Source organism: Pristis pectinata, chromosome 1, assembly GCF_009764475.1.
Source record: "Pristis pectinata isolate sPriPec2 chromosome 1, sPriPec2.1.pri, whole genome shotgun sequence".
Taxonomy (NCBI): Eukaryota; Metazoa; Chordata; class Chondrichthyes; order Rhinopristiformes; family Pristidae; genus Pristis; species Pristis pectinata.
In genome coordinates, this window is record NC_067405.1 from 115,397,116 (window position 1) to 115,422,792 (window position 25,677).

The 25,677-nt window shown below is 39.9% G+C and overlaps 1 protein-coding gene across 2 annotated transcripts; it reads right to left on the reverse strand.

Annotated features, from left to right (window-relative positions):
- Window positions 1–24,319, reverse strand: LOC127568177 (prostaglandin D2 receptor-like). 2 transcript variants are annotated; one of them, XM_052011624.1, is made up of 2 exons: window positions 23,129–24,319; window positions 1–257 (listed from the first exon to the last, which is right to left on the reverse strand). In XM_052011624.1, exons 1-2 carry the CDS (start codon window positions 23,909–23,911, stop codon window positions 51–53), a joined length of 990 nt encoding a protein of 329 aa, XP_051867584.1. In that variant the 5' UTR covers window positions 23,912–24,319; the 3' UTR covers window positions 1–50. The 2 variants fall into 2 exon arrangements, with proteins under 2 accessions (XP_051867584.1, XP_051867593.1); XM_052011633.1 differs by lacking the exon at window positions 1–257 and adding an exon at window positions 2,405–2,639.
- Between the last annotated feature and the right edge of the window lie 1,358 nt (window positions 24,320–25,677).

Consider the following 25,677-nt stretch of genomic DNA (forward strand, 5'->3'; position numbering starts at 1 on the left):
TGAGAAATCAAAGAAATGGCAAGGCAGTAAAATATTTAATCTATCAAGTATTAATTTTCAACGGCAGACACTGACTCTAAGTTCACACTTGTGGAAGAACCTTGGAAACACACCATAAATAGTTTCCGAAAAACAGATGTCCTGAAAATTATGAAAACCCATGGATCAACAATCGAATTCACCGAAGCAAACTTTAGGGCAATCAAATCTTCTTCATCTTTGTTGTCAGGAGCAAAGGCACCAATATATGCACGAATCTAAAATATTTAAAAAGATTGATAGATTTCAGACATTCACAATATTATGCATAAAGTTTAAATATGTTAGTATGAGAAAATGTCTTAAAGACACTGCTGTCTATCAGGTGTGGTAGAATAGGATTCTGGAACATGTTAACAGAAATAAGTAGGCAAAATGCTTCTCATGGTTGCAAACATCATAGGTTCAAAACGTGTTTGCAGTAATTTAAGGTAATAGGAGGATTAACATCTTACTTTTAATCTTGCTAAAATGAAATAGTTCTTCATTCCACAAGTGTTACAAAGGGCTTTGGTTCATGGAACCTCCCATATGCATCCTGATCTCAGACCTTACTATTTTTCTCCTGCCACGGCGTTATTTTTGTCTCTTCCTCTGTCTCATTTGTGCAAAGAAGTCAGCCAAGAGCTTCATCATTCAATGATACTATGACTAATCCAATGTCCAAACTTCATTTTCCAGTCTTTGCTCCAGAGCCCTTAATACCTTAAGTTCACAAAAATGCTATCCTTTGCAGACTTAACATAAACCATTAACCTGAATCAATTACTGCTTGCAGAATAGTTTCAAATTTCTCTCATCCTTCACGTACAGGTGTTGTCCATTTTCATTGCTAAGAGCTAGTTATTTAGTCAATGTTCAATGATGTCAATGAGGCAGAGTATAATGTATTGCTGTTCATTTTTAGCATATTTGTCACCAATGACTTGCTAGCAACAATGCTTTCATGTTACTCCTTATGTTTACTTTTATTTTAACAGCTGTAATTAAAAATAGCTCGTTCAATACAAACAACATCAGGTAGAAATTGGACTTTGGTAAAAATTGGACTTTGGTAAAAATATGCAATAAAAACTGGAATTCAGAAGTGCTCCTTATTAATTAACCTGTTACAGATCACAGCAGAATTTATTAACCAGGATCTTTAACCTAAACATTTTAGACTTTCTCTTCTCTCATCACATAACCTGAACCTGGAAAATTAACTTTGTGTGATATGAGTTGTCATGGACTCATGCAAAAATAACTGTGACTTATTCAGTTTATCTTAGAATACCTTGCCCAGATAAGCTGCACATTTCAAATTTATTATCACTTACTTCATACTGGAAAAACCGGTTTCAATCTGAAAGCATTTTATTTGCTGTTTGGTACTAGTTTGTAATATTATGCTATTAACTTATTTGGGTTCAGCTCCACAGTAGCAGAAATATCATGTTAAGTTTTCAGGCTCAATAGTTACAGATTAAAAATTCTGCTGAGACTAAAGGATGCTTTATCAGTGCCCCTACTAATTCTGCATGAAACTTTGTCTCTAAACTTCGAGCTCATTTTGGTTAAGGGCCATGCTTTCAAACTGAAGGGTGGGCATGAACCTCTGTCCATTTCAAAAGGATACGGGGAATGTGAGCAAGGTAAAATAAGAAGTTGGGAGGGGGCTTCAATTATAAACATGATTTTTTATTCAATGTTTTTAATTAGAATAAAGAATAAGGGTGGCACAGTAAACAAAAAAGGCCTGGGAATCTCTGAGTAAACTAAACAGTAGTCTATATATAACAATACCATGAACACATAAAACACATGTTAAAATATACCAATTTGCCAGGTACGTGATTCAATGTATTTTACCATTGTTTTAAAATTATACTGTGTTGAGTAAAGTAATATTACACTAACTGCAACCAATGAAACTTCCATGAAAGGTAACAATTCTGGGAGAACTGAATGCATGTGAAATGGCATTGTTCCAAAAGTTTGGTTTTGTTCAAACTAGCATTAACAACAGCAAAATGTTTCATTGAAAACCCTCATTATTTTGAAGATTTTTGATAAACTTCCCTGTAGCTTTCTCTATTCTAAAGATATCAATGCAGAATTATTCTCTTGGCTCTAGACTGCACATAAACTGAAGCCCTTATGTGATCTCAATCAGAGAGGCTGCACGGTGGTAGTGCAAAATTGGAAAACTACCTGTACAATGTACATTTAAAATGAGAATTGAGCACATCATGTGGCTCATGATATTGTTACTCTCCATATTGCTTTTCTTTTGTTGATTCATATAAAGTTACTCAAGCTTTTTCAGTTCTGACAAATTGGAGGTGAAATTGGATCACCCTGAATATTTGTACTAGAACAGCGATGTATGAGTTGTCCATACTGGTTTGACATCCCGTTCACACCCAAACTTTATGCTCGCATTTCTTTGGGTGAAATCTGTGAGAAGTCAGATGGTGCTCTTATTTATATGCATCAGGTGGGCAATGTGTGAACAGTTATCATTGACATCAGGGGGAATTTGTTGATGGTCATATTTACAGCTGAGAATTCATGGGAAAGCCTCTTCAACCCAATTCCTTTGAGTTTCCATTCGCCCACTAATAAAGGGAAAAATATGAAAACATTAACTCACCTACCACAATTACTCACTGTGTTAAAAAAATAACACATTGTTTCTTTTCTTTTCCAGTTTTAGTTGATTTGAAATGTTAACTTAGATAACTTAGTTACTCCCTTCACAGGTACTTCCTGACACGCTACATATTCATGTTTTTTTTCTGTTTTTGTTTTAGATTTCCTGCTTCAGTTTTTGCATTTTAGTTTTTATTTCTCCTTTTGTCTCTCCTGAAGTGGACTTAGAAATGACATAAGAGCAGAGCTATGAGAAAACAGACCATACCACACCCTCTTTCAAGAAAGTAATTTGGTTTTCATTGAACTTTTATGTCATCACATCTAGGTTCCTACAATGACAACTGAGGAATTTAAATTATAGTAATTAATTGAACCTAGAATTTTAAAAAAGCGGTTAGCGTAACGCTATTACAGCACCAGCGACCTGGGTTCAGTTCCGGCCGCTGTCTGTAAGGAGCTGTAAGGAGCTTGTACGTTTTCCCTGTGTCTGCGTGGGTTTCCTCCCACATTCCAAAGATGTAAGGATTGGGAAGTTGTGGGCATGCTATGTTGGCACCAGAATCATGGCGACACTTGTGGGCTGCCTCCAGAACACTCTACGCAAAAGATGCATTTCACTGTGTGTTTCGATGTACATGTGACTAATAAAGGTATCTTATCTTATCTTATCTTATCTTATCTTATCTTATCTTATCTTATCTTATCTATAACTGTGTAACTGCTGTATTGTTTTATAAAGGGTTCTGGTTTACCAATAACCTTCAGGAATGGAAATTTGCTATCTTTGCCAGATCTAATGTAATTAGACCATAAGACTATAAGGCATAGGAGCAGAATTAGGCCATTCGGCCCATTGAGTCTGCTCTGCCATTTGATCATGGCTGATTTATTTTTCTCTCTCAACCCCATTCTCCTGCCTTCTTTGATGACCTTACTAATCAAGAACCTGTCAACCTCTCCTTTAAATATACCCAATGACTTGGCCTCCACAGCCGTCTGTGGCAATGAATTCCACAGATTCACCTTCCTCTGGCTAAAGAAATTCCTCCTCACCTCTGTTCTGAAGGGATGTCCTTCTATTCTGAGGCTGTGTCCTCTGGTCCTAGACTCTCCCACTACTGGAAACATCCTCTCCACGTCCACTCTATCCAGGCCTTTCAATATTTGGTAGGTTTCAATGAGATCCCCTCTCATCCTTCTAAACTCCAGTGAGTACAGGCCCAGAGCCATCAAATGCTCCTCATATGTTAACCCTTTCATTCCCAGGATCATTCTTGTAAACCTCCTCTGGACCCTCTCCAATGTCAGCACATCCTTCCTTAGATACGGGGCCCAAAACTGCCCACAATACTCCAAATGTAGCTTGACCAATGTCTTATAAAGCCTCAGCATTACATCCTTGTTTTTCACCTGCTTCCTCAGGGGCATATCAGGTTGGAGGATAAATATCAACAATGCCAGCTTCCTGTGACCGAAAAAATAAAATGATCATTGTCTGTGGATATTATTGGCAAGATTGATATTTATTGTTCGTGCCTTATAGCCCTGAAATGAGAGAATTGCTAAGCCAACTTGGAGGGCAGTTAAAAGTCACTCAAGCTTCATCAAAGAATCTTGAATATCTTGCCAAATGTTTACAATTGTTTTTATTAATCATGTTAATCAAGTTTCATAGATGATAGTGAGGAAGTCCATGAATGCCAATAATACTGCAGCAAGGTGAACATAGATTGTGTGTAGATCTTGTCTTGGCTCTAGCAAGCTGTATTACAAGGAACATCCTGGACAGGAAAAGTTTTCAGTATTCCTCCAGATCAGCCTGGTTCCAAGGTCTCACGTTCTGCATGAAACACAAGTGGCTAGCATGCAGTTACAGCAGGTAGGGAGGAAGGCTAACGGTATGTTGATCTTTATTGTAAAGGGGTATGAAGTATAAAAGCAGGGAGATTTTAATGCAACTTTGCAGGGCATGGTGAGACCACAGCTGGGGTACTGTGTACAATTTTGGTCTCCATATTTAAGGAAGTATATAAGCACTAGAGGCAGTGCAGAGAAGGTTCACAAGGTTGATTCATGGGATGATAGAGTTGAAATATGAGGAGAGATTCTCATTGGAGTTTAGAGCAATGAGAGGTGATCTTATGGTTCTGAGGGGGATTTACAGATTGGATGCAGAGAGGTTGTTCCTCCCAGTGGGAGTATCAAGAATTAAGAGGACAGTTTTACAATAAGGGATTGCCCATTTAAGACCAAGATGAGGAATTTCTTTTCTCTGAGGGCCATGCCTCTGGAATTTTCTACCCCAGAGAGCTGTGGGGATGAAGTCATTGAATATATATTCAAGAAAGAGATTGACAGGTATTTGAACAACAATGTAGGCAAAGAGTATGAGGAGAAAGCAGGAAAATGGTTCTGAGGCCAATATTAGATGAGCCGTAATCTTATCAAATGGTGGAGCAGGAATGAGGAACTGATTGTTTCAAAGTGGAGATTGTTATTCAAATGATATGGGAACATTTCTCAGAGGTAGAGTCACATGAGTAGTGGGTGAGGGTGGGACCGATGCCTACTGTTCTAACTCCACTATGATTCTGTTCCATTTCCTGGATTAGAGTCCCAGTGGTATATTTCTTCTCCACAAGCACAGGGGAAGAATATCCACTGTTACAGTTGCTGGCCACTTCTGTCTCTAACAGCTGCACAATAATAACACAATTTGTTATTACCAGTTTGTTTTGAGTTCTATTCGTTCCAGCTGAACTGAATTCAAAAGCAATAATTGATAGCAGAACTAGACAAGTGATTTCATCATCTTTTAAAAATTATACGGGTGCACATTCTCACAAAAACAGATAGTTCATTTGTTGCAGTACAATGCCATCCTGGTTTAATCATTCAAATCCATTCAAAGTTTTGAGATAGTGCCAATTAAAAAATCTCTTTTACTTATTCTTGGATTGTGGACATCTTTGGTAATTCTGATGTGTATTGCCCACCCCCATTGGTCCTGAATGGGTTACTGAACCAGTTGAAAGTCATCTATATCATTGTGGGACTGGATTCTCAAATGGATCAGAACATGTAAATGTCTCAGGATCTCCTTTGTTCATTTTTTAAGATGCAAAGATAATCAGTAATTTAAACCATCAATAAAGGTATTTTATGACTGAAACAGTTTAGAGAGCCATCTGGCCTCCTTGGAGCTCCTTGGTCTACTTCCATACACCAGATTTTCTTGATTTCGTTCTTCTAGTTTTGCTTTCCCCCTTCTGTCCTTTGTTTCAGTCCTAGTTTCCCTTTCTGCTTTCTTTCTACATTGCTTCCTTACCCCTGCCATTTTTGTTTAAACCTTTCCCAAAAGCCCTAGAAAACACTACTCCTGGGACATTAGTCCTGGTCCTTTCTGGCTATAACCACTTGCTCTTGTACAGGTCCTACCTTCATCAGACTGGGGCCAATGTCCCAGGAATCTAAATCCCTCCCTCCTGCAACATCTCTCTGCCATGTATTCATTCAGTCTATCCTCCCATTCCTATCCTTGGTTTGTGGCACTGCAAGTTATCCTGAGATTACATACCTTTGAGATCCTTTTTTTTAAACTTATCTCCTAACTCCTCAAAATAATTTTACCAGACCTCAAATCTTTTCCAGCAACTCGTGTTGCTGCCAACAATGCATGCATTATCTCCGCTATCTTAATTGTTCTTTCCTTCTTTTGCCTCACACTTGACCACATGAACTTCCATCTGACAGCCATCCAGCTTTTCTAGCCTGGTTTTGGACAGCTCCAGAGCTTTATGTGTCTGATTTATGTGTTAGTTATTATTTGTGCAGAATTGCACAAATAATCTTACTTTCAACAAGGGAGTCTTAAAATCTGTGGAAGTGCAATTGTCTGCTAACAATCTTAGCTCCATTTACAAGGAATCAAAGGATCCTCCCTGCTCCTGGTTGTACATAAAATAGCCAGCTGTTTCCAGTAAATTGCAATGTGCTTGTAATGCATCTAATGCACTCTCTAGCATCTCATTTGAGAGCTTTATGGTTTGGTAGAAGTCTCTGCCCATATGACCAAGAAAGTATGATAAATATTTAGTTTTATTTAAGATAAGATATCTTTATTAGTCACATGTACATCGAAACACACAGTGAAATGGATCTTTTGCGTAGAGTCTAGGGCAGCCAGCAAGTGTCGCCACGCTTCCGGCACCAACATGGCATGCCCACAACTTGCTAACCCGTACATCTTTGGAATGTGGGAGGAAACCGAAGCACCCAGAGGAAACCCACGCAGACACGGGGAGAACGTACAAACCCCTTACAGACAGTGGCCGGAATTGAACCCGGGTCGCTGGTCCTGTACTAGCGTTATGCTAACCGCTACACTACCGCGCTTGCCTTTACTCTGGTTTATCTGCCATCAGCAGCTCAATTTAGAGTGTAAACATTTCCTTCCACTGTCATCATTCTTTAGCAAGGCTACTTACCTGGAAACCCAGCAGATCAGGTGGTTTATCTCATTTATTGTGCACCATCACAACTGAATCACACGCCTCGCTGTCTCTCAGCACACATCAAACCAGGCATTCAATATTCTGATTTAGGCAAAGTATTTAAATCTCATAGTTTCATCAACCAACATTTCTTACATCATTTCTCAGTACCTCCTTTGTTCACTATCTAGTAGAAATATTAGATGGATATTTAAACCATCAACAAAGACAGTTGATTAGTTAGTTTTTTTTAAGTCAGCCAGCATAGTTGTTTTGTTTCAAACATCCTGCTTCTGGAACATTTTTCATCAAACCCTATTGCAACCATAGCTAGCATTTAATCACATGAAGCAATTATGAAGGAGTGACACAATTTAAGGAACAATTATTATCCATATACCAATATTATATCTGACACTATGTTAGAGCAAGGATGCTAGATTTCCTCCTCAAAATATGACTATGTGTGAGCTATTTGGGTTTTTATAACAATTCAATCATGAGCAATTTTGTTTAAATCTGTATCAGCTTTTTACTTCCAGATTTCTGAAACTGGATTCAAATGGTACGGTGAGCTTAATGTCACTGTATTACTAATCCATGACTAATAATAGTGGTCCACCATGTCAAGTGGTTTTGCTTTATTCAAAACACAATCTAATATTTTCTGAAATCATTATCAATTTAATGTCCCCATAGCCGAAGTCATTTTACACTTGTTTCTTATCACAGTGTCAAATCTATTCTTCTTATACTGCAGCTCTGACTAAGCAAAAGCAGGATAATGTATGCACAGTTAATCCCATTATGATATTCAGTGACATTAGGGGAAAATCCATGCAGAACAGAAGACCATTGCTGGCCTAAAGAAGGACAGTCGCTTTTGCCCACTTCTGACTTACCACAAGTCTGAAGTGCTGTCAGCCAATGCAACTTTTCACTAAAGGAAACTTGCAAAATCACCATTGAAAACATGTTTTGAATCCTCCTAGTGAAAGGGGATCATTTATCCTTTACCAGAAATGTGGCAAGAAATGTAACTGTCGTAAGTCATAAGAGTCAGAGTTTACTTAGAAAAGAAAAAAAAAACCTGCTGATGCTGGACATCTGAAATAAAAACAGAAAATATTGGAAATATTCAGGAGCTGAACACAAATAAGTTAATTGTGGGGAGAGGAACAGAGTTGACCTTTCAGATCAATAAAGAGAAAGTTGTAAATTACAGCTATTTTAAGTTGGGGAGAAGTGCAGATGGGTGGGAGTGATTTGGAGAAAAGAAAGGGAATGTCTTTCATAGGGCAAAGGCCAAGAGAGACTGAATGACGGAAGTGAGGGTACTCTTGACTGAGAGAAGATGATGAAGGCTTGTTAACAGCAGCTGATCTGACTGTGTCAGTCAGTTCCCTTGTTCTCACCCGATAACAGGTATTCTCTTTGTTCTTCCCATTCCCCCCAACTCTTCTCTGCAACTTTTAACCTTTAATGAAAAGTCATCGACCTAAATTACTAACTCTGTTTCTCTCACCATTAATGGTGCTCGAGCTTCTGAGTATTTCCAAAGTTTACTTTGATGTGACTTCTGTTACTAGTTTGCACCCTTGATTTGTTTTGAAGAATAATCATAAAGCTTTACATTAATGGCAATAAGAAAGATATTATTCAAGTTTGTTTTATTTTGGGGGTGATTTCCAACATTTGTTGTGAAATACCATGAATATTAGATTTTGGAGAGGATGGAAAAGATCTTGGATGGTACATGTAAGACATGGGGAATGGGGAGATAGCTGGAGGATATCGAGTTTCTCTGTGATGAAGCAGGTGGTAATATCAATGAGGACCTGTCTGTATACTGAAAGCTCAGGGAGATAAGTAAAATAGTAAGTAGTAGTTACTATTATAGTAAAATAAGGGTAAAGACAGAAAATGACAAAAAATTAACAACGAACATAAAAGGGAACTCCAAGACTTCTACAAGCATATGAACAGGCAGTAAGTTAGGAGCTGTGGGGCTGATTCAGATCCAAAAAGATGATCCATTCATAGAGGCAGGAGCCATGGTTGAAACATTTAATGTGTACTTAGTATTTGGCGTTACAAAAGAAGTTGCTTCCAAAGTCTCAGTACCACAAATAGTTGATTTCAAACCAGAGGGAGGTAGGTACTGGGATATCCCAGTGTCAGTGCAGGGATCATTGCTTTTTTAAAATTATTGTTAATACATTAGGCTACATAATATAACAAAACTCGTAGATGATTGCAGTGCTTAGAAGTGTGGTAAACATGGATGATATTAGTAAACTAATGTTGTCATGGTGTCATGACAACAACCTTTCCGTCAATGTCAACAAAACGAAAGAGCTGGTCATTGACTTCAGGAAAGGGGGCGGTGTACATGCAACCGTCTACATCAATGGTGCTGAGGTCGAGAGGGTTGAGAGCTTCAAGTTCCTGGGAGTGAACATCACTAACAGCCTGTCCTGGTCAAATCACGTAGATGCCACAGCCAAGAAAGCTCACCAGCACCTCTACTTCCTCAGGAGGCTAAAGAAATTTGGTTTGTCCCCTTTGACTCTCACCAACTTTTACTGATGTACCATAGAAAGCATCCTATCTGGATGTATCATAGCTTGGTACGGCAACTGCTCTGCCCAGGACCACAAGAAACTGCAGAGAGTTGTAGACACAGCCCAGCGCATCATGGACACCAGCCTCCCCTATTTGGACTCCGTCTTTACCTCTTGTTCTCTTGGTGAAGCAGCCAGCATAATCTAAGGCCCCACCCACCCGGGACATTCTCTCTTCTCTCCTCTTCCATCGGGTAGAAGATACAGGTGCCTGAGGGCACGTACCGCCAGACTTAAGGACAGCTTCTACCCCACTGTGATAAGACTATTGAACGGTTCCTTTAAACAATGAGATGGACTATGGACCTCACGATCTACCTTGTTGTGGACCTTGCACCTTATTGCACTGCACTCTCTCTGTAGCTGTGACGCTTTACTCTGTACTGTTACTGTTTTTACCTGTACTACATCAATGCACATTGTACTAACTCAATGTAACTGCACTGTGTAATGAATTGACCTGTATGATCGGTTTGTAAGACAAGCTTTTCACTGTACCTCGGTACAAGTGACAATAATAAACCAATACCAATACCAAACTGAAAGAGGACGTAGATAGGCTAGTGAAATAGTCAAAAGCATAATAGATGAAAGTTAATGCAGTTAAGTGATATATTTTGGCAAGAAGAATGAGGGAAGACAATTTATATTAAATGGTACCATTCTAAAAGGGATTAACAGAGAAATTGGGTGTATATGTTGCAGTGATGGAGGGCAGGTTGAGGTAACAGTTCATAAAATACTTGGAATCCTGGGCTTCTTAAAAAAGTGGTGTAGCATACAAAAACAATGAGGTTATATTGAATCTTGATAAAACACTGATTAGATCACAAGCAAATTATTGTATCCAATGCTGCTCACTACACATTAGGAAGCACATGAAGGCCCAAAATTTATATTGGAATGGCTCCTGAAATTGGGAATAAGCCAGAGAATCGGGTGGCTCTCCTTGGAGCAGAGAAGGTTGAGAGAAAATTTATAACAGTGTCATGACAGTTTTAAAGACAGGTGTTATGGACTCAGTGAAAGTCCCTTTAAGATAGAGAGTGTGTGTGTATGTGTGTGTGGGGCGTGCTTACGTCAATAGAAGATAAAGGACGTAATGACGTTGTTGAAGAAGAAGAAGAAGAGAGAGAGAGAAGGGAGAGAGACACCAGCCTGCTTGTTTTCTCTATCGATGGATGAGAAACAATAACTGTGTTTGCCACTGAAATCCATGTATGGAAGTTGGAAGTAATCCGGTGGAGTTCACTTTGTTGCTGACCTGTAGAAGGAAACAGGTATTTGTATGTGGACGACCACGGTTCGGATGCTTTTCGGGGTGAGGAAGTCACTACCGAGTAAACACTGAAGTGTCGTTTGGGTTCCATCGTGGAACATTTGGATTTCGTATGTACTCTCTCTATGTTTTCTACATCTACATCTTATCTTCAGACAATGGTGGTTGTTGAAGAAGCCCTTGCTCATTTCACCTTATGGCTTGCGGAACTGAACTTTAAGAACCATTCAGGAACTGGGAGTTTTGGACTTTGTCACACACACACACGAAGAGTTTAGTTTTGGGGTTAACGTTCGAGGTTTAACATTTTTGAATTCTAACATACTAACATTTTTACTTTTATTTTACGTATTATCATAAGTAGTGATTAATAAATAGTTTTAACACTGAATCATGCTCAGTGTGTTTCTTTTGTTGCTGGTTCGTGACAAAATTGGGGGCTCGTCCGGGATAGTTCCCAAGGTTAACGAGTGTCATCTGGGATCGTTCCCAGATTGACGAGATTTGTTCGAGATTCAATCCAAAGATTTTTGAGGGAGGTCTGATAAATTCTTTTTTAATTGGCTTGTGTGTGTGGAAACCAGCAGCAATGGATATTAAGGCATTTTTGGAGTCACCAACCCAAAAGGGATTGGAGGTGGCGAAAAAGGATGATCTGATAAAGATTGCTACCAGGCTAAACCTTACAGAAGTAAAGCAGTCTATGAGAAAGGCAGATATTCAGAGACTGATAGCTGGCCATTATGTGGAAAAGAAGGTGTTTGAGAAGGAAGTGTTAAAACAGTTTCCTGGCAGTGAAATAGCAATTTCTGAGGCACAGGTGCAGCTGGCGAAGATAGAGGCTGAACGAGAGCAAAATAAATTAGAAGCTGAACGAGAACAAAAGAGATTAGAGGCCGAACGAGAGCAAACCCAGTTAAAGATAGAGGCCGAGCGAGAGAAATTAGAGGCCGAACAAAAGCTAACTCAGATGAAGATAGAGGCTGATCTAGCAATGAAGCAGATGGAATTGAAGAGGATGGAGCTGGATAGTGAGGAGAAGGAGAAACAGAGGCAGCATGAGTTACAAATGAAGCGTAGGAGTTCGGAATCTGATTCTGATGATGGTTTTTCAGCCAGCAGGGAGGTTCGATTAGTCCCTCCGTTTGAAGAAGATCAGGTTGATCAGTATTTCCAACATTTTGAAAAGGTTGCTGTGAGTTCAAACTGGCCAAGGAAAGGATGGGCTCTTATGGTACAGAGTGTGATTAAAGGTAAAGCTCAAAAAGCTTATTCTGCTTTGTCTGTTGAGGATGCAGCTGATTATACCAAGGTAAAACAAGCTATTTTGAAGGCCTATGAATTGGTCCCTGAGGCTTATAGACAAAAATTCAGAGACTTGAGGAAATCTGCAGATCAGACTTATATGGAATTTGCCAATGGAAAGAGAATATGTTTTGAACGATGGTACATGGCTAAAAATGTAGATGGGGATTTTGATAAATTGAAAGAATTGATACTAGTGGAAGACTTTAAAAGATGTGTTCCAGCTGAATTAACAACATATTTAAATGAAAAGGCAGTGGAAACTTTACAAGAAACTGCTAGGTTGGCAGATGATTATGCTTTAACCCATAAATCCAAATGGGGACAACCTAAAACCTTTCAAAAGAGTTACAAAGACAATCCAGGTAAACCGGAGATTAAATTGGGAGGTAATCAAAAAGGAAAGGATGAAAAGAAGCCAGGGCTGGAGAAACCTGTTGAGCGTACTTGTTATTACTGTAGGAAACCTGGCCACGTGATATCTAATTGTGCCCTTTTGAAGAAAAAGAAGGAAGCTGGGCCCAATGCTTGCTTTCAGGCAATTAAAAATCAAAAAGGTTTAGGGGATGCTGTTAAAGTTCAGTCCTTGCAAGAGGGAAAAGCGGAAAAGTTGGAGGAGGTGAGAAAAGAATTCCGTTCGTATGTATCAGAGGGTTTTGTTTCACTGAATGATGAGTCACCCCAGGTGCCAGTGAAAATTCTTAGAGATACTGGGGCTAGTCAATCTCTCTTGCTGGACAGTGTTTTAAATTTTGGTGAAGAAAGTGACACTGGTGAAGTAAATCTAGTACGAGGCGTTACAGGTGAGACCATGTCTGTCCCTTTTCACAGGGTGATTTTAAAGTCAAAGTTCATAGAAGGACCAGTCGAGATAGGGATAAGACCTAGTTTGCCAGTGGAAGGAGTTTCTTTGTTATTGGGAAATGACCTTGCAGATGGAGAAAGTGATCCTGTGGTACGGTTAACAACCAAACCAAGGATTGATGAGTCTGAGATGATCCAGATGTTTACCCATCATGTGCGGTGACTCGAGCTAGAGCTAGAGAATTAGCCAAGACAGACAGTCCGGTGCAGTCTGATGTAGTTCCTTGTGACAGTCCTAAACAGGAAGAAAATTTTGATGCCTTATCTGAGACTTTTCTGTCTTCACTGGAGGATCAACATCCTTACAGTGAGCCTGAATTTAAAGATTTGTCTTTGTCGAGGAAGGATTTTATGGTGGAACAGACAAAGGACCCTGAGTTGACAGAATTGAAAGAAAAAGCACTCTCATGTGAGGAGATTGAAAAGGTGCCAACTGGATACTATGTCAAAAATGGAGTGTTAATGAGGAAATGGAGACCTCCTCATGTTCCTGTTACTGAGGAATGGGAAGTTATTCATCAGGTTGTTGTTCCAAAAGTTTATAGGGATGAGATTTTAAACCTGGCCCATAGTATGCCTTTGGGTGGTCATTTTGGTGTGAATAAAACTGTAGGGAAGATCTTGAAACAATTCTATTGGCCTGGTTTGAGAAAAGATGTGGTGATGTTTTGTCGAACCTGCCACACATGTCAGATGGTAGGTAAACCAAATCAAAAACCCCCTGTGGCTCCTTTGAAACCAATTCCTGCTTTTGGTGAACCCTTTTCGAAGGTGATTGTGGACTGTGTTGGTCCATTACCAAAGTCTAAGACTGGAAATCAGTATTTGTTAACCATCATGTGTGCCACTTCTAGATTTCCAGAAGCAATACCCCTTAGAAATATTAAGGCCAAGACGGTGTCAAAGGCTCTTGTAAAATTTTTTACCTTGTTTGGTTTGCCAAAAGAAATCCAATCTGATCAAGGTAGTAATTTTATGTCAAAAATTTTTCAACAAATAGTCTATGAGCTGGGAGCAAAGCAGATTGTATCATCTGCATATCACCCAGAATCTCAAGGAGCTCTGGAGAGATTTCATTCTACTCTCAAAAATATGCTGAAGACTTATTGCTTTGAAAACACCAAGGATTGGGACGAAGGTATCCATTTACTTTTGTTTGCCGTTAGAGAATCGATCCAGGAGTCAATCGGATTTAGTCCGTTTGAGCTTGTGTTTGGACATAGGGTGAGAGGACCTTTGGAGTTATTAAGAGAGCAATGGGTTAATGAGGAAGTTCACTTGAGTCTGTTGGACTATGTCCAAAAATTTAAAACTCGGTTGGAGAGAGTCTGCCAGCTAGCGAGAGAGAATCTGAAAACAAGCCAGATAAGAATGAAGACATATTTTGATAGACGTGCTCGGCCTAGGACATTCGCAGTGGGGCAAAAGGTATTGGTATTTTTCCCTAGCCAAAATAATCCCTTGCAAGCTCGTTTTTCTGGACCCTATGTTATTGAATCTCGAGTGACTGATCTAACATATATAATCAAAACACCAGATAGACGCAAGAAAACACAACTCTGTCATGTAAACATGCTAAACCTTATTATGAGAGGGATTCAGTTGTGGCCTTGGTGGATGATGTAAAGGTTGTTTCTAGAATGCCTGATGTTGATGTTGAGGAAGGCCAATTTAGACCAAATATTGTTCCATCGAAACTAAAAAACCAAAATATCCTGGAGAACCTTGAAAACGAAGTTGGACCATTTACAAGTTTCACAAAAACAACAGATGAGAGAATTAATTTTAAAATTTAAAAATCTGTTCCCAGATGTTCCAAACAGAACATCGATAATTACCCATGATGTTGATGTTGGGGATGCAAAACCAATCAAACAACACCCATATCGAATGAATGTGGAAAAAAGTAAACTTGTTGATCAGGAAATCAAATACATGTTGGAAAATGATATTATTAGACATTCTACTTCAAACTGGAGTTCGCCCTGTGTTATTGTACCTAAACCTGATGGAACTATTAGATTTTGCACAGATTACAGGAAAGTGAATGCTGTAACAAAGTCAGATGCTTACCCTATTCCTAGAGTGGATGATTGCATAGACAGAGTGGGAAAGGCAAAATTTCTTACAAAGATTGACCTATTAAAAGGGTACTGGTGTGTTCCATTAACAGATAGAGGAAGGGAGATTTCAGCCTTTGTAACCCCTTCTGGATTGTATGAATACAATGTTTTGCCATTTGGAATGAAAAATGCTCCGGCAACATTTCAAAGAATGATTAATTCAGTGATTCATGGGTTAAAACATACAGATGCCTACATTGACGACTTAGTGACTGGGAATGATACATGGGAGGATCACATCTCTGCGTTAGAAAGGTTGTTTGAAAGACTTTCCAAGGCTAACCTTACAGTTAACTTGGCTAAAAGTGAATTTGGCCATGCCACTGTGACGTATCTTGGTTATGTTGTAGGTCAAGGCAAGCAAGCTCCTGTTCAGGCAAAAGTTCAAGCAATATCTGAGTTCCCTATTCCCACAGGTACGAGGACTGTTAGAAGATTTTTGGGAATGGTTGGATATTATCGAAAATTTTGTAAAAATTTTGCTGATATTGCTCTTCCCCTAACTAATCTTCAGAAGAAGGGAGTAAAGTTTGTTTGGACAGATTCTTGTCAAGAAGCATTTGAGAAGCTGAAAGCCATTTTATGCTACCATCCTGTGCTCAGAACACCTGACTTTGAAAAGCCATTTTCATTAGCAGTAGATGCCAGTGATGAAGCTGCAGGAGCTGTGTTGTTGCAGAAGGGTGACCTTGATGATATTGACCATCCTGTAGCTTACTTTTCAAAGAAATTTAATGAGCATCAAAAGAATTATTCCACCATAGAGAAAGAATTACTGTCACTTGTTTTAGCCTTGCAACATTTCAGTGTATATGTTTGCACCGCTCAGAAACCATTGACTGTGTATACAGATCATAACCCATTGGTGTTTCTGAGCCGAGTCAAAAACAAGAACAGAAGGCTGTTAAACTGGAGTTTAATTTTGCAAGAGTTTGATCTCATGATAACTCACATTAAAGGCAAAGATAATGTGATTGCTGATTGTCTTTCCCGATGTTAAATGGGAAACATGTATCTGTACTAATCTGATAGTCTGTAGTTGTGTAGCATGATAATTATTAACATTACTAACTCTATGCGCGGTTAAAATTTTCTTGGGAAAATTTTTTTTTAGGTGGGAGGTGTTATGGACTCAGTGAAAGTCCCTTTAAGATAGAGAGTGTGTGTGTATGTGTGTGTGGGGCGTGCTTACGTCAATAGAAGATAAAGGACGTAATGACGTTGTTGAAGAAGAAGAAGAAGAGAGAGAGAGAAGGGAGAGAGACACCAGCCTGCTTGTTTTCTCTATCGATGGATGAGAAACAATAACTGTGTTTGCCACTGAAATCCATGTATGGAAGTTGGAAGTAATCCGGTGGAGTTCACTTTGTTGCTGACCTGTAGAAGGAAACAGGTATTTGTATGTGGACGACCACGGTTCGGATGCTTTTCGGGGTGAGGAAGTCACTACCGAGTAAACACTGAAGTGTCGTTTGGGTTCCATCGTGGAACATTTGGATTTCGTATGTACTCTCTCTATGTTTTCTACATCTACATCTTATCTTCAGACAATGGTGGTTGTTGAAGAAGCCCTTGCTCATGTTTCACCTTATGGCTTGCGGAACTGAACTTTAAGAACCATTCAGGAACTGGGAGTTTTGGACTTTGTCACACACACACACGAAGAGTTTAGTTTTGGGGTTAACGTTCGAGGTTTAACATTTTTGAATTCTAACATAATAACATTTTTACTTTTATTTTACGTATTATCATAAGTAGTGATTAATAAAATAGTTTTAACACTGAATCATGCTCAGTGTGTTTCTTTTGTTGCTGGTTCGTGACACAGGATGCTGCCTGGTTTAGAGAGTATGCATTATGGGGAGAGACTAAGGGAGCTAGGGCTTTTTGGAGAGAAGGAGGATGAGAGGAGACATGATAGAGGTGTACAAAATATTAAGAGGAATAGATAGAGTGGACAGCCAGCATCTCTTTCCCAGGGCACCAATGCTCAATACAAGAGGGCATAGCTTTGAAGTAATGGGTGGGAAGTTCAAGGGAGATATCAGAGGAAGGTTTTTTACCCAGAGAGTGGTTGGGGCATGGAATGTGCTGCCTGGGGTGGAGGCAGGTATATTGGTCAAATTCAAGAGATTACTAGATAGGCATATGGATGAATTTAAAATAGAGGGATATGTGGGAGGAAGGGGTTAGATAGACAGGCGAGGTTTAAAGGTCGGCACAACATTGGGGGCCGAAGGGCCTGTATTGTGCTGTACTCTTATATGTTCTATGTAAAGCAAGTAAACAGAGAGAAAAAAAAACTCATCACATCAAGGATCAAAGGATCAGGGAACAGAGCTAATATGAGGAAATGTTGTTTAATGCAGTTTATAACTACTAATACTCTGGCTGAAGGTGAGTACGTGAAAGGCCCATCTGTTAAATCCCACCACATCTGGCTCTGTGCTCTGTTGTTGGACTCCATGTGGAGTCCAAAGGCAGAGCCTATTTTGCTTGAGTATCTGCCTCTCTGATCTTCTAACAGTCAACTTGGCATAGGATCAGAGCCTTCACTAAAACTGAATGAGAATTTCTGGCTTTGGGATTAGGAGATTTAAGGTAAATTAAATTACTTCTTTTTACTTATTTATTTTAATGCATTTAATTATTTCTTAGTGTTTTATTAATTTAAATTAATTTTATTTTTCATTGTATTTTTGGAAACTCTTTTCATTCACAGCTTTTCTTTCTAAATGTCTCTGAATATCAGAGATATTTAAAAGCTTTTAAATTTAATCCCTATTTTGGAAAGAGCTGCAGCTCTGCCCCCGTCTACTATTAAAGAGGCACTCTGGAGGTCGGGCCTCAGCCACTGAGGCCTCGCTACACTTTGCCAGTTTCCTCCCACAGGGCAATGGATCAACTTGATTGATTCTCTGCATGCACGTTAGGTGAGTGTGGGTGGGCAACAACTTGGATCCAGTTTGATTTGACCCAACAAATTCCATGTTCAGGAACATTCTGCTGCACACTTGTGGGCTACAAACCCCTTTGGTGAAAACATTGAACTAAACTGCCACTTGAGTTCCATCAAATATATCACCAGGGCTAATTAATTCTATCAAACAACTCCTTTTAGTGAAATGTGGTTGGTGGCACTTTGGTGTGTATAATCAGTGCATACAGCAGCTCTTCTGTAAGACTGAGTGCTGGGTCTCTTATCTACCTAACTACACAAAGCTGGATTTTCATAATGACGTCAATGAAGATAAAGTACTGAGCCAAAATGAACATTGACTATGATGGGTGATCTTGAAAAAGTTGTTGCTCAGCACCAACAACACACTTCACATTAAGTATACTGACAAAGAGGGGAGGGCGAATACTATATTATGGAGGATTAGCAGATATTTTTAAATTAGCCCACTTGAGATAAAGAGCACCCCTTGTCCACCACCCTTAAGTATTTTCTATAATTGGACAAAGACGAAAATTACATCTTCTCCTCGGCCTGATTCTTAGGAAATTTTTGGATGAGTTTTAAATGCTAAAAATATCTGAAATATTGTTAAATAAACAGTACAGTCCTGACTCTCTGTTGTGAAGTATTGAGTGCAGCCTGGCTCTCATGGAAAATTGTTTTTTAAGCTACTTGAATTTATGAAGTTCTGTATAAATCATGCACCTCTTGTCATCGGGCATCATTAGTAACGACGAACTTAAAAAGTCTATTTAATTCTTGTGAACTACATTAATAATTTCAAGTCATGCTGTTGTGAAATAACAATGCATGCTTGAATTTTATGTAGACCAATCACACCGAACGAGTGAACGAACGTCTGATGTACCCAAAGGGTAAGATCAAGTCAACACAGATTTCCAACCTATTAATGTTATAATCGCTTCTGACCATATCTTTGAAATGTCCAAAGAAGTTAGCAATCTCCACTGACAGCTCTTCCCCGTTTTTTTTGTACTTCATTACACTAAAGTATTGACTTAGTATTATTAAATTTAAGTTTCTTAATTTTAGGTGGATTGTTTCTCCCACAGTCACAGAAGGAAGTTAATAATGAAACCTAACGCCTTTGAGCATTTCAGCAAAGCGGCAATAAGCTTTAAAAGGTGACACAGTGGCTCTGAAGCATTTGAATATTCATGAGACATAGCAAAAGATCCAACGTTTAAAATTTTAAAACTTGTCTGCAAGTCATCAGTTGACATAACAGGCCGATCGTCCAACCCGCCAGCGATAAGACTTTGCTTTTGGCCGCAAGGTAGGAAATCCGGCCAAGAGTCCCTCGGCAACCGTTGAACCGCTGCCTTTCTGATCTCTTGTTCACTGGTGACTGGGGTCCCTGAGTGACTCTCACATACTGCTGAGAGCTGAATCTCCCGACCTGTGCCTCGGCGGCTGCCTCCCCCTTTAGTGGCTCAAGATTCTGCGGGGATTTTGAAGCGCACCCCGATCTCTGAAAAGGAATGGAGTCTGGTGGGAGGGATGTGGGTCGAGAAGGGGTTCCTTAGGGGATAATGGAGTTCAAAGTCTTGCCCTAATGTGGCGGGTGGGGGAGAGGTGGCGGATATTGATCCATTTTAAAAGAGATGCAAAATTAGCCTATCTCTCAGGCGGAGAATGTGTAAACCCTGTGGAGGTGGCATGAACCACGATAAAAGGACATTCTCCTAATCTTGGAGATTTGATTACTTATCTTTGAACGTTTTAAGGAAACATTATGTTATTAGTCCTATGACAGCCTGAGACATTCGGACACGGAGAGCTGAGCAAAGGTTTGAAGACTTGATGTTTTGGATACATTCAGACAATAGCTGAAGGATGGATTGTTTCAGATGTCATGTACCTGGCGTGATTCTGTGCGCGAATGTCATAGTTGCATGGAAAAGTTAGGAGGATCCAGAAATGCATGATGGATTTGTATTGAAAATTGGATTCAGTCATGCGTTGTTATTTCACAACAGCATGACTTGAAATTATGAATGTAGTTCACAAGAATAAGATAAACTTTTGTAAAATCAACAAACCAGTACCAGGTGGTGACAGAGAACCACCACAGACATTTTGTCTGCCACTGGTGTAGACTCCCCCTGAGTATAGCAGAAGAGAATTAAATAATAATTGACACTTCTTCATCTAAAATTTAGTAAAAAAGGATCAACTTTTCCTTCACATTTTCATTTTCTCTCTCTCTCTGATGGGTTCATATTTGTTCAAATGCTTTGTCACTCTCTCCCTAGTAACAGCGTACAGGAAACTCCTCACAATTTGTATTATAATTTTCAAATCTATTTCTCCCACTCTTGTTAGGTCTGTTGAGCAGGAAAGGGGTATCGGCATTACAAAGCACAAGTTTCTAAACATATGTACTCACATTAGGATGCAGTTAGAATAAACGGAAAAGACTTATTGTGTTGTACAATAACTTAGATTTAATTTGGATCCTGCATCTGATGGGCGATATTGAACCCCTAGGAAAGCCTCGAAGGAGGTTTGTTCGAAGGACCTTTAGCTTAAGCTTCTTTACTCGTGAATAAGTAACTTGTATTGATAGATTTGTATGAACATAATAAGTTAAATGGGTAAAAAGGCTACAAGGTTAGTGCTTGAAAACAATTCATGTGTTGGGCCACACCAGGTATAAGGAGGGGTGTTGATGCTTGGGTCAAATGGTGTGTACAGATTCAATGCAATAACAGTCATTGGAATTCCTTGCTGTGGCTAATACTACTATGTAGCAGGTGGGATTCTGGATGTATCTTTCGTACTTTGTTAGAGAGAAATTTTCCAGAACTGCTTTCACTGAATTGGTTTATGGTATTTGAAGTATATATTTTTTTTCAAATATGTTAAGAGATTACACGACTATCGCTGCTTGGATATATTGAGAGTCAAAATGTATCATTGTGGTTCGGCTCGATTTTTGTGCCTAATTTCCAGCATCAACAGGTAACTTGCTTCCTACTTATGATGGTATTGATTAGCTAATTGGGTCATGTATTGATTTCACAACTATACTTTCACTTATGAAAATAATGTGTAATTCTGGAATAATTTGTTAGAAGTTTCATTTCTGCAGATGGTCTGCTATAGAGTCTGGAGTTAAGGCGCAAACTGCCGATACATTGTTCCCCAGTCAAGAGAGCTGAACATGCTGCATATTCATGTCAAGTCTTCGTACTTTGATCCCAACATTTATTCCAATGACTTCAGTGGAACTCCAATACATTTATTGGGAAGTTTTTGAGACACAAGAGACTGCAGATGCTGGAATCTGGATCAAAAAAACAAACTGCTGGAGGAACTCAGTGCGTCCTCCTCCCTGTGGAAGGAGAGGAATTGTCGACATTTCGGGTTGAGACACTGGAAATTTTAATTTGGATGTGCGAGCACTACGTTTGACTTTGGAATATTTGGTTCCGAGGCATAGAGCAAATTCTTTCTGACAAAAATTTTAACAACAAAATCCAAATGAGTGGAAAACGAGACCTCCTGTTTATACAGTACATCTTTAGAAAGGTTAACGACAGAGATTTTCAACCATTTCATTCCACAGCACCAGCAAAGTGATGGGTAAAATGTATTTGGAGATTTTTGTGTAAATATTGAAATTCAGAAAATAAAAATTGATTTTGTTAGTCACTCGTGCTATATCTATCTTATTGGAGAAGGTTTCATTTGCCTTATTATGGTTGGTTAATGTATTAGCTTGCACACATATTGCATTTTTGAAAAGTATATGCAAGAAAAAATGTGAAAGTTATGACATTTGGTATTAATAAAGTTGACTAGTGCTACCCATTTAACTGCGAATTTCCTCCTTCAAATCTTTATCCATCTCCTGTTTGGAAATTATGGAATATGCTTCTTTAACCCTTTCAAACACAATGATCCAGATCATATCAAATTTTGGCTTAAAAATGTCTTAGGCTTTTGCCAGTTGTCCTAAATCTGTCTGCTCTGGTTACTCTTATTTACTTTTCAATTACAGGAAATGGTTTCCTCGTACTTACTCTATCAGAACCGTTTGAAAGTCTCTTCACTTTCACAAATCTTCACTTAACCTCTGTTTAAGTGAGGACAATTTGTATTTATCTGAGAATAATTAAAGCTTTCCATTGCTAGTAAATCTACTCTGCTTTGACACCTTAATAAAGTACTTCATATACTTCGATATGCTTCAGCTGAGCTCTAACCAGTCTTTATACGTAAAAAATATATCTTCCTTATATTTTCACACACACACACACACACACACACACACACACACACACACACACACACACACACACACACATTTCAACTTGTTCTGCCACCTGTAAAGAGTGACGCACACATATATTTTTCTGTTCCCTCGCCGCTTTGACATAGCAGCATTTGGTTGGATGCTGCCTTTCCTTACACACCAAAATGCCTCACTTCGGTTAAGTTTAATCAGCCCATTTTGCCAGTTTGGGTACTTCTGAAGTCTTCCTACTTCTTGCTGTATTTCCGAGTTTGGTGACTTGTGCAAAGTTGTACTTACGCCTGTTCCAGTTATTAATATGATTCTATATGAAAACTATCCACAACCGAAACAGTGACTATGCTTGTACGAGATACGGGACTCAGCGCTCCTTCCGCAAGTGGCAGACGTGCCACTGCAGAAACACACGCTTGCCTGTATTAAATGTACTACCCTTGTTCTTTTAATGGTTTGTCAGCAAGCTGGGAGCAGGCGAGGGGTGGGGGGTTGTTTGCGAGTGTGACTGGAAGGGGCAACTTACCGTGAGTGGCAGAGAACAGATGAGGAAGATGACGTTCATGAGAATCAACAGGACGAGGTTGTCCAGCTCCTCGTAGTGTACGAAGCGCCTCATACGGCTGCCACTCAGGTTCGAGTTGCTCCTTTGCCTCTGCCTCCGGTACATTTTGGTCAAGTTTATGGCCACGGAACTATTGCAAACTAGCACGGCGGCGATGAGGATCGCCATGAGAGTCGCGTAAAGCACCGAGAAGGACGCAGACTTCTTCTCGTCGTTGGCCATGTTAAAGAAACACCAGGTCCCCGGGCAGTACTGCTTGGTGCTGCCCAGTCCCATGAAGGGCATCGAACAAATGAACAGGCTGCATAAGTACACGGCGGGGAAGATAATGACCACCCGGCGCTTGGTGAAGTGCCTCTGATAAAAGAAAGGGTGGCTAATCGATAGCCAGCACTCCACAGCCATGGTAAACAAGAAGAACATTGAGGCTATGCCGAAGAAGGACATGGTGAAAGAGAAGTAGTCGCACAGGCTGTTGTGGTCTGCCAGGGCTTTCAAGGTGCGGTTGGTGGCGTAGGACACGAACACCACTGGGCTGATCAGGCACTTCCCCAGCAGATCGGTCACCACCAGCCCAGTGACCAGAATGTAGAAGACGGACACCTGCCCCCTGTTCTCCCTCTTGTGCTTCCAGAGAATCACCAGCGCGATGATGTTGCCGATCAGCCCTGCGGTGAACAGCAGGGTGCTACTCACTACATTGCCATCTTCGTGCACGGTGCTGGAGTTTTCACAAGGGGCCATCCCGTACACCGGCTTCCTTGCTGCCCGGCGATGCTGTCACAAAGTTTTCCGTCCGCCCGGGAGATTGGAGAGAGTGCCACTGAAGTCCGACTCCAGTTCCAGCGGTTGACAGGTCCCAGTACCTCGGAAACCGAATGGCTCAGCGTTGCCCAGCCTGAGCCTGGTCCGGAGCCCAACTCTGCTCACACAAGTAAACGCCTCAGCTGTGGGAACAAGCAATCGCTGCGCGAAGTTCTTACGCCCTTGGGCAGTTTAAAACGACAATGCTGCTGCTCAGCCAGAATTAACACTGGCAGAATGCACCGGGACGTCGCTTTTTAAAGTGGAGAGCGCTCTGCTTGATGCAAATGCATTCCTTCCACTTACTGGAGCTAATTAACTCGCCTCAAAGCAACGTGTGCTGCTTCACTCTGGTCCATGTGATGATGCCCAGCCCCAGATGCCAGATGAAGTGCAGGGTTACCCATCTTTAAACCAGACCTTGCGCAATTCGTGAGATAGCAAGTCTTCTACTTGATTGGTTTATTTTCTGTTCCAGGAATCGCGTGTCATAACATTACCATGATTTCTACATCCGCATTCGTTACATTTCAACTATTGTTATCCCAAGTATGTTACTATCCCAAATTACATTGCTTCGCCCATTTTACAGAGTTATCCCCTATACTTCTTTACCGTCCCCGTGAAACATTCCCAAACATGTTAGAGTCATTGAAGCAAAATCCGAAAATGCTGAAAATACCCAGCCGATCTGTAGCATATGTAGACAGAGAAACAGAAAGGTCCAAGAAGGATTTTCCACCTGAAATGTTCACTGATGCTGCCTGACTTGCTGAGTGTTTCCAACATTTTCTGATTTTATTTCGATGTCCAGCATTTGCAGTTTTTTAAAATTTACTTTAATGTTCCTTAAGGTTACGTATCACCCACCAAGCTATCGGGACCTACCTTTAACCACAAGCAGAATTGATAACATTCAAATAACTGCAGGTAGAAAATAATTTATAATAACACCCCAAATATGGACAACTTTAACTCATCTGGTTACAAAATTATCACTACATTTCAGAATCGTTGTCTGTAAGGCAATGGGAACATGAAATACGCAGTGTTAAGCACTTGCGAAAGTTCTACCTTACCATTTGTTGTTCGTTAGGGAGAACGACACGATTAACTTATGGCTGACTCTCAGAATGCTGCATTTTCATGAGTGATAGATAGTAAATGAAAAACAGTGATAAGAGGCAAATCCATACATATTTCAAAGTATGGCAGTGTTAACTCGTAAGAAGTCTCTCGTGCATTCTCCTAAAGATACCAAAAGATTCAGTACTAACTTTGTGAACTTTTAAAATGTACTCGTGTTGTAGCCAACCAGCGGGGTTGTGTACTGAGATCGGCATATTTATACTGACATTTACAGAACTTAACAAAACTTGCTGACCCACCCAGCAGGACCCATTCAATCTTCAACTGAATAAACACGTCCTGGTATGTACACAATGAAATCGAACCCAGATCTGCTGCAAAAATAAAGTTCCACTTTGAAATCTGGCCAAAAATAAAAGACAAATGAAAAATACTGGTGCTAAAAATAGAGTCATAGAGGCATACAGCACAGAAACGGGCCCTTCAGCCCACAGGTCCATGCTGAGATGTTTTGCCCTCTACAATAATTCCATTTGCCTACATTGTATCCTTCTATGCCCTGCTTATTTAACTGTTTGTCTAAATATCTCTTAAATATAATAATTATATCTGTTTCC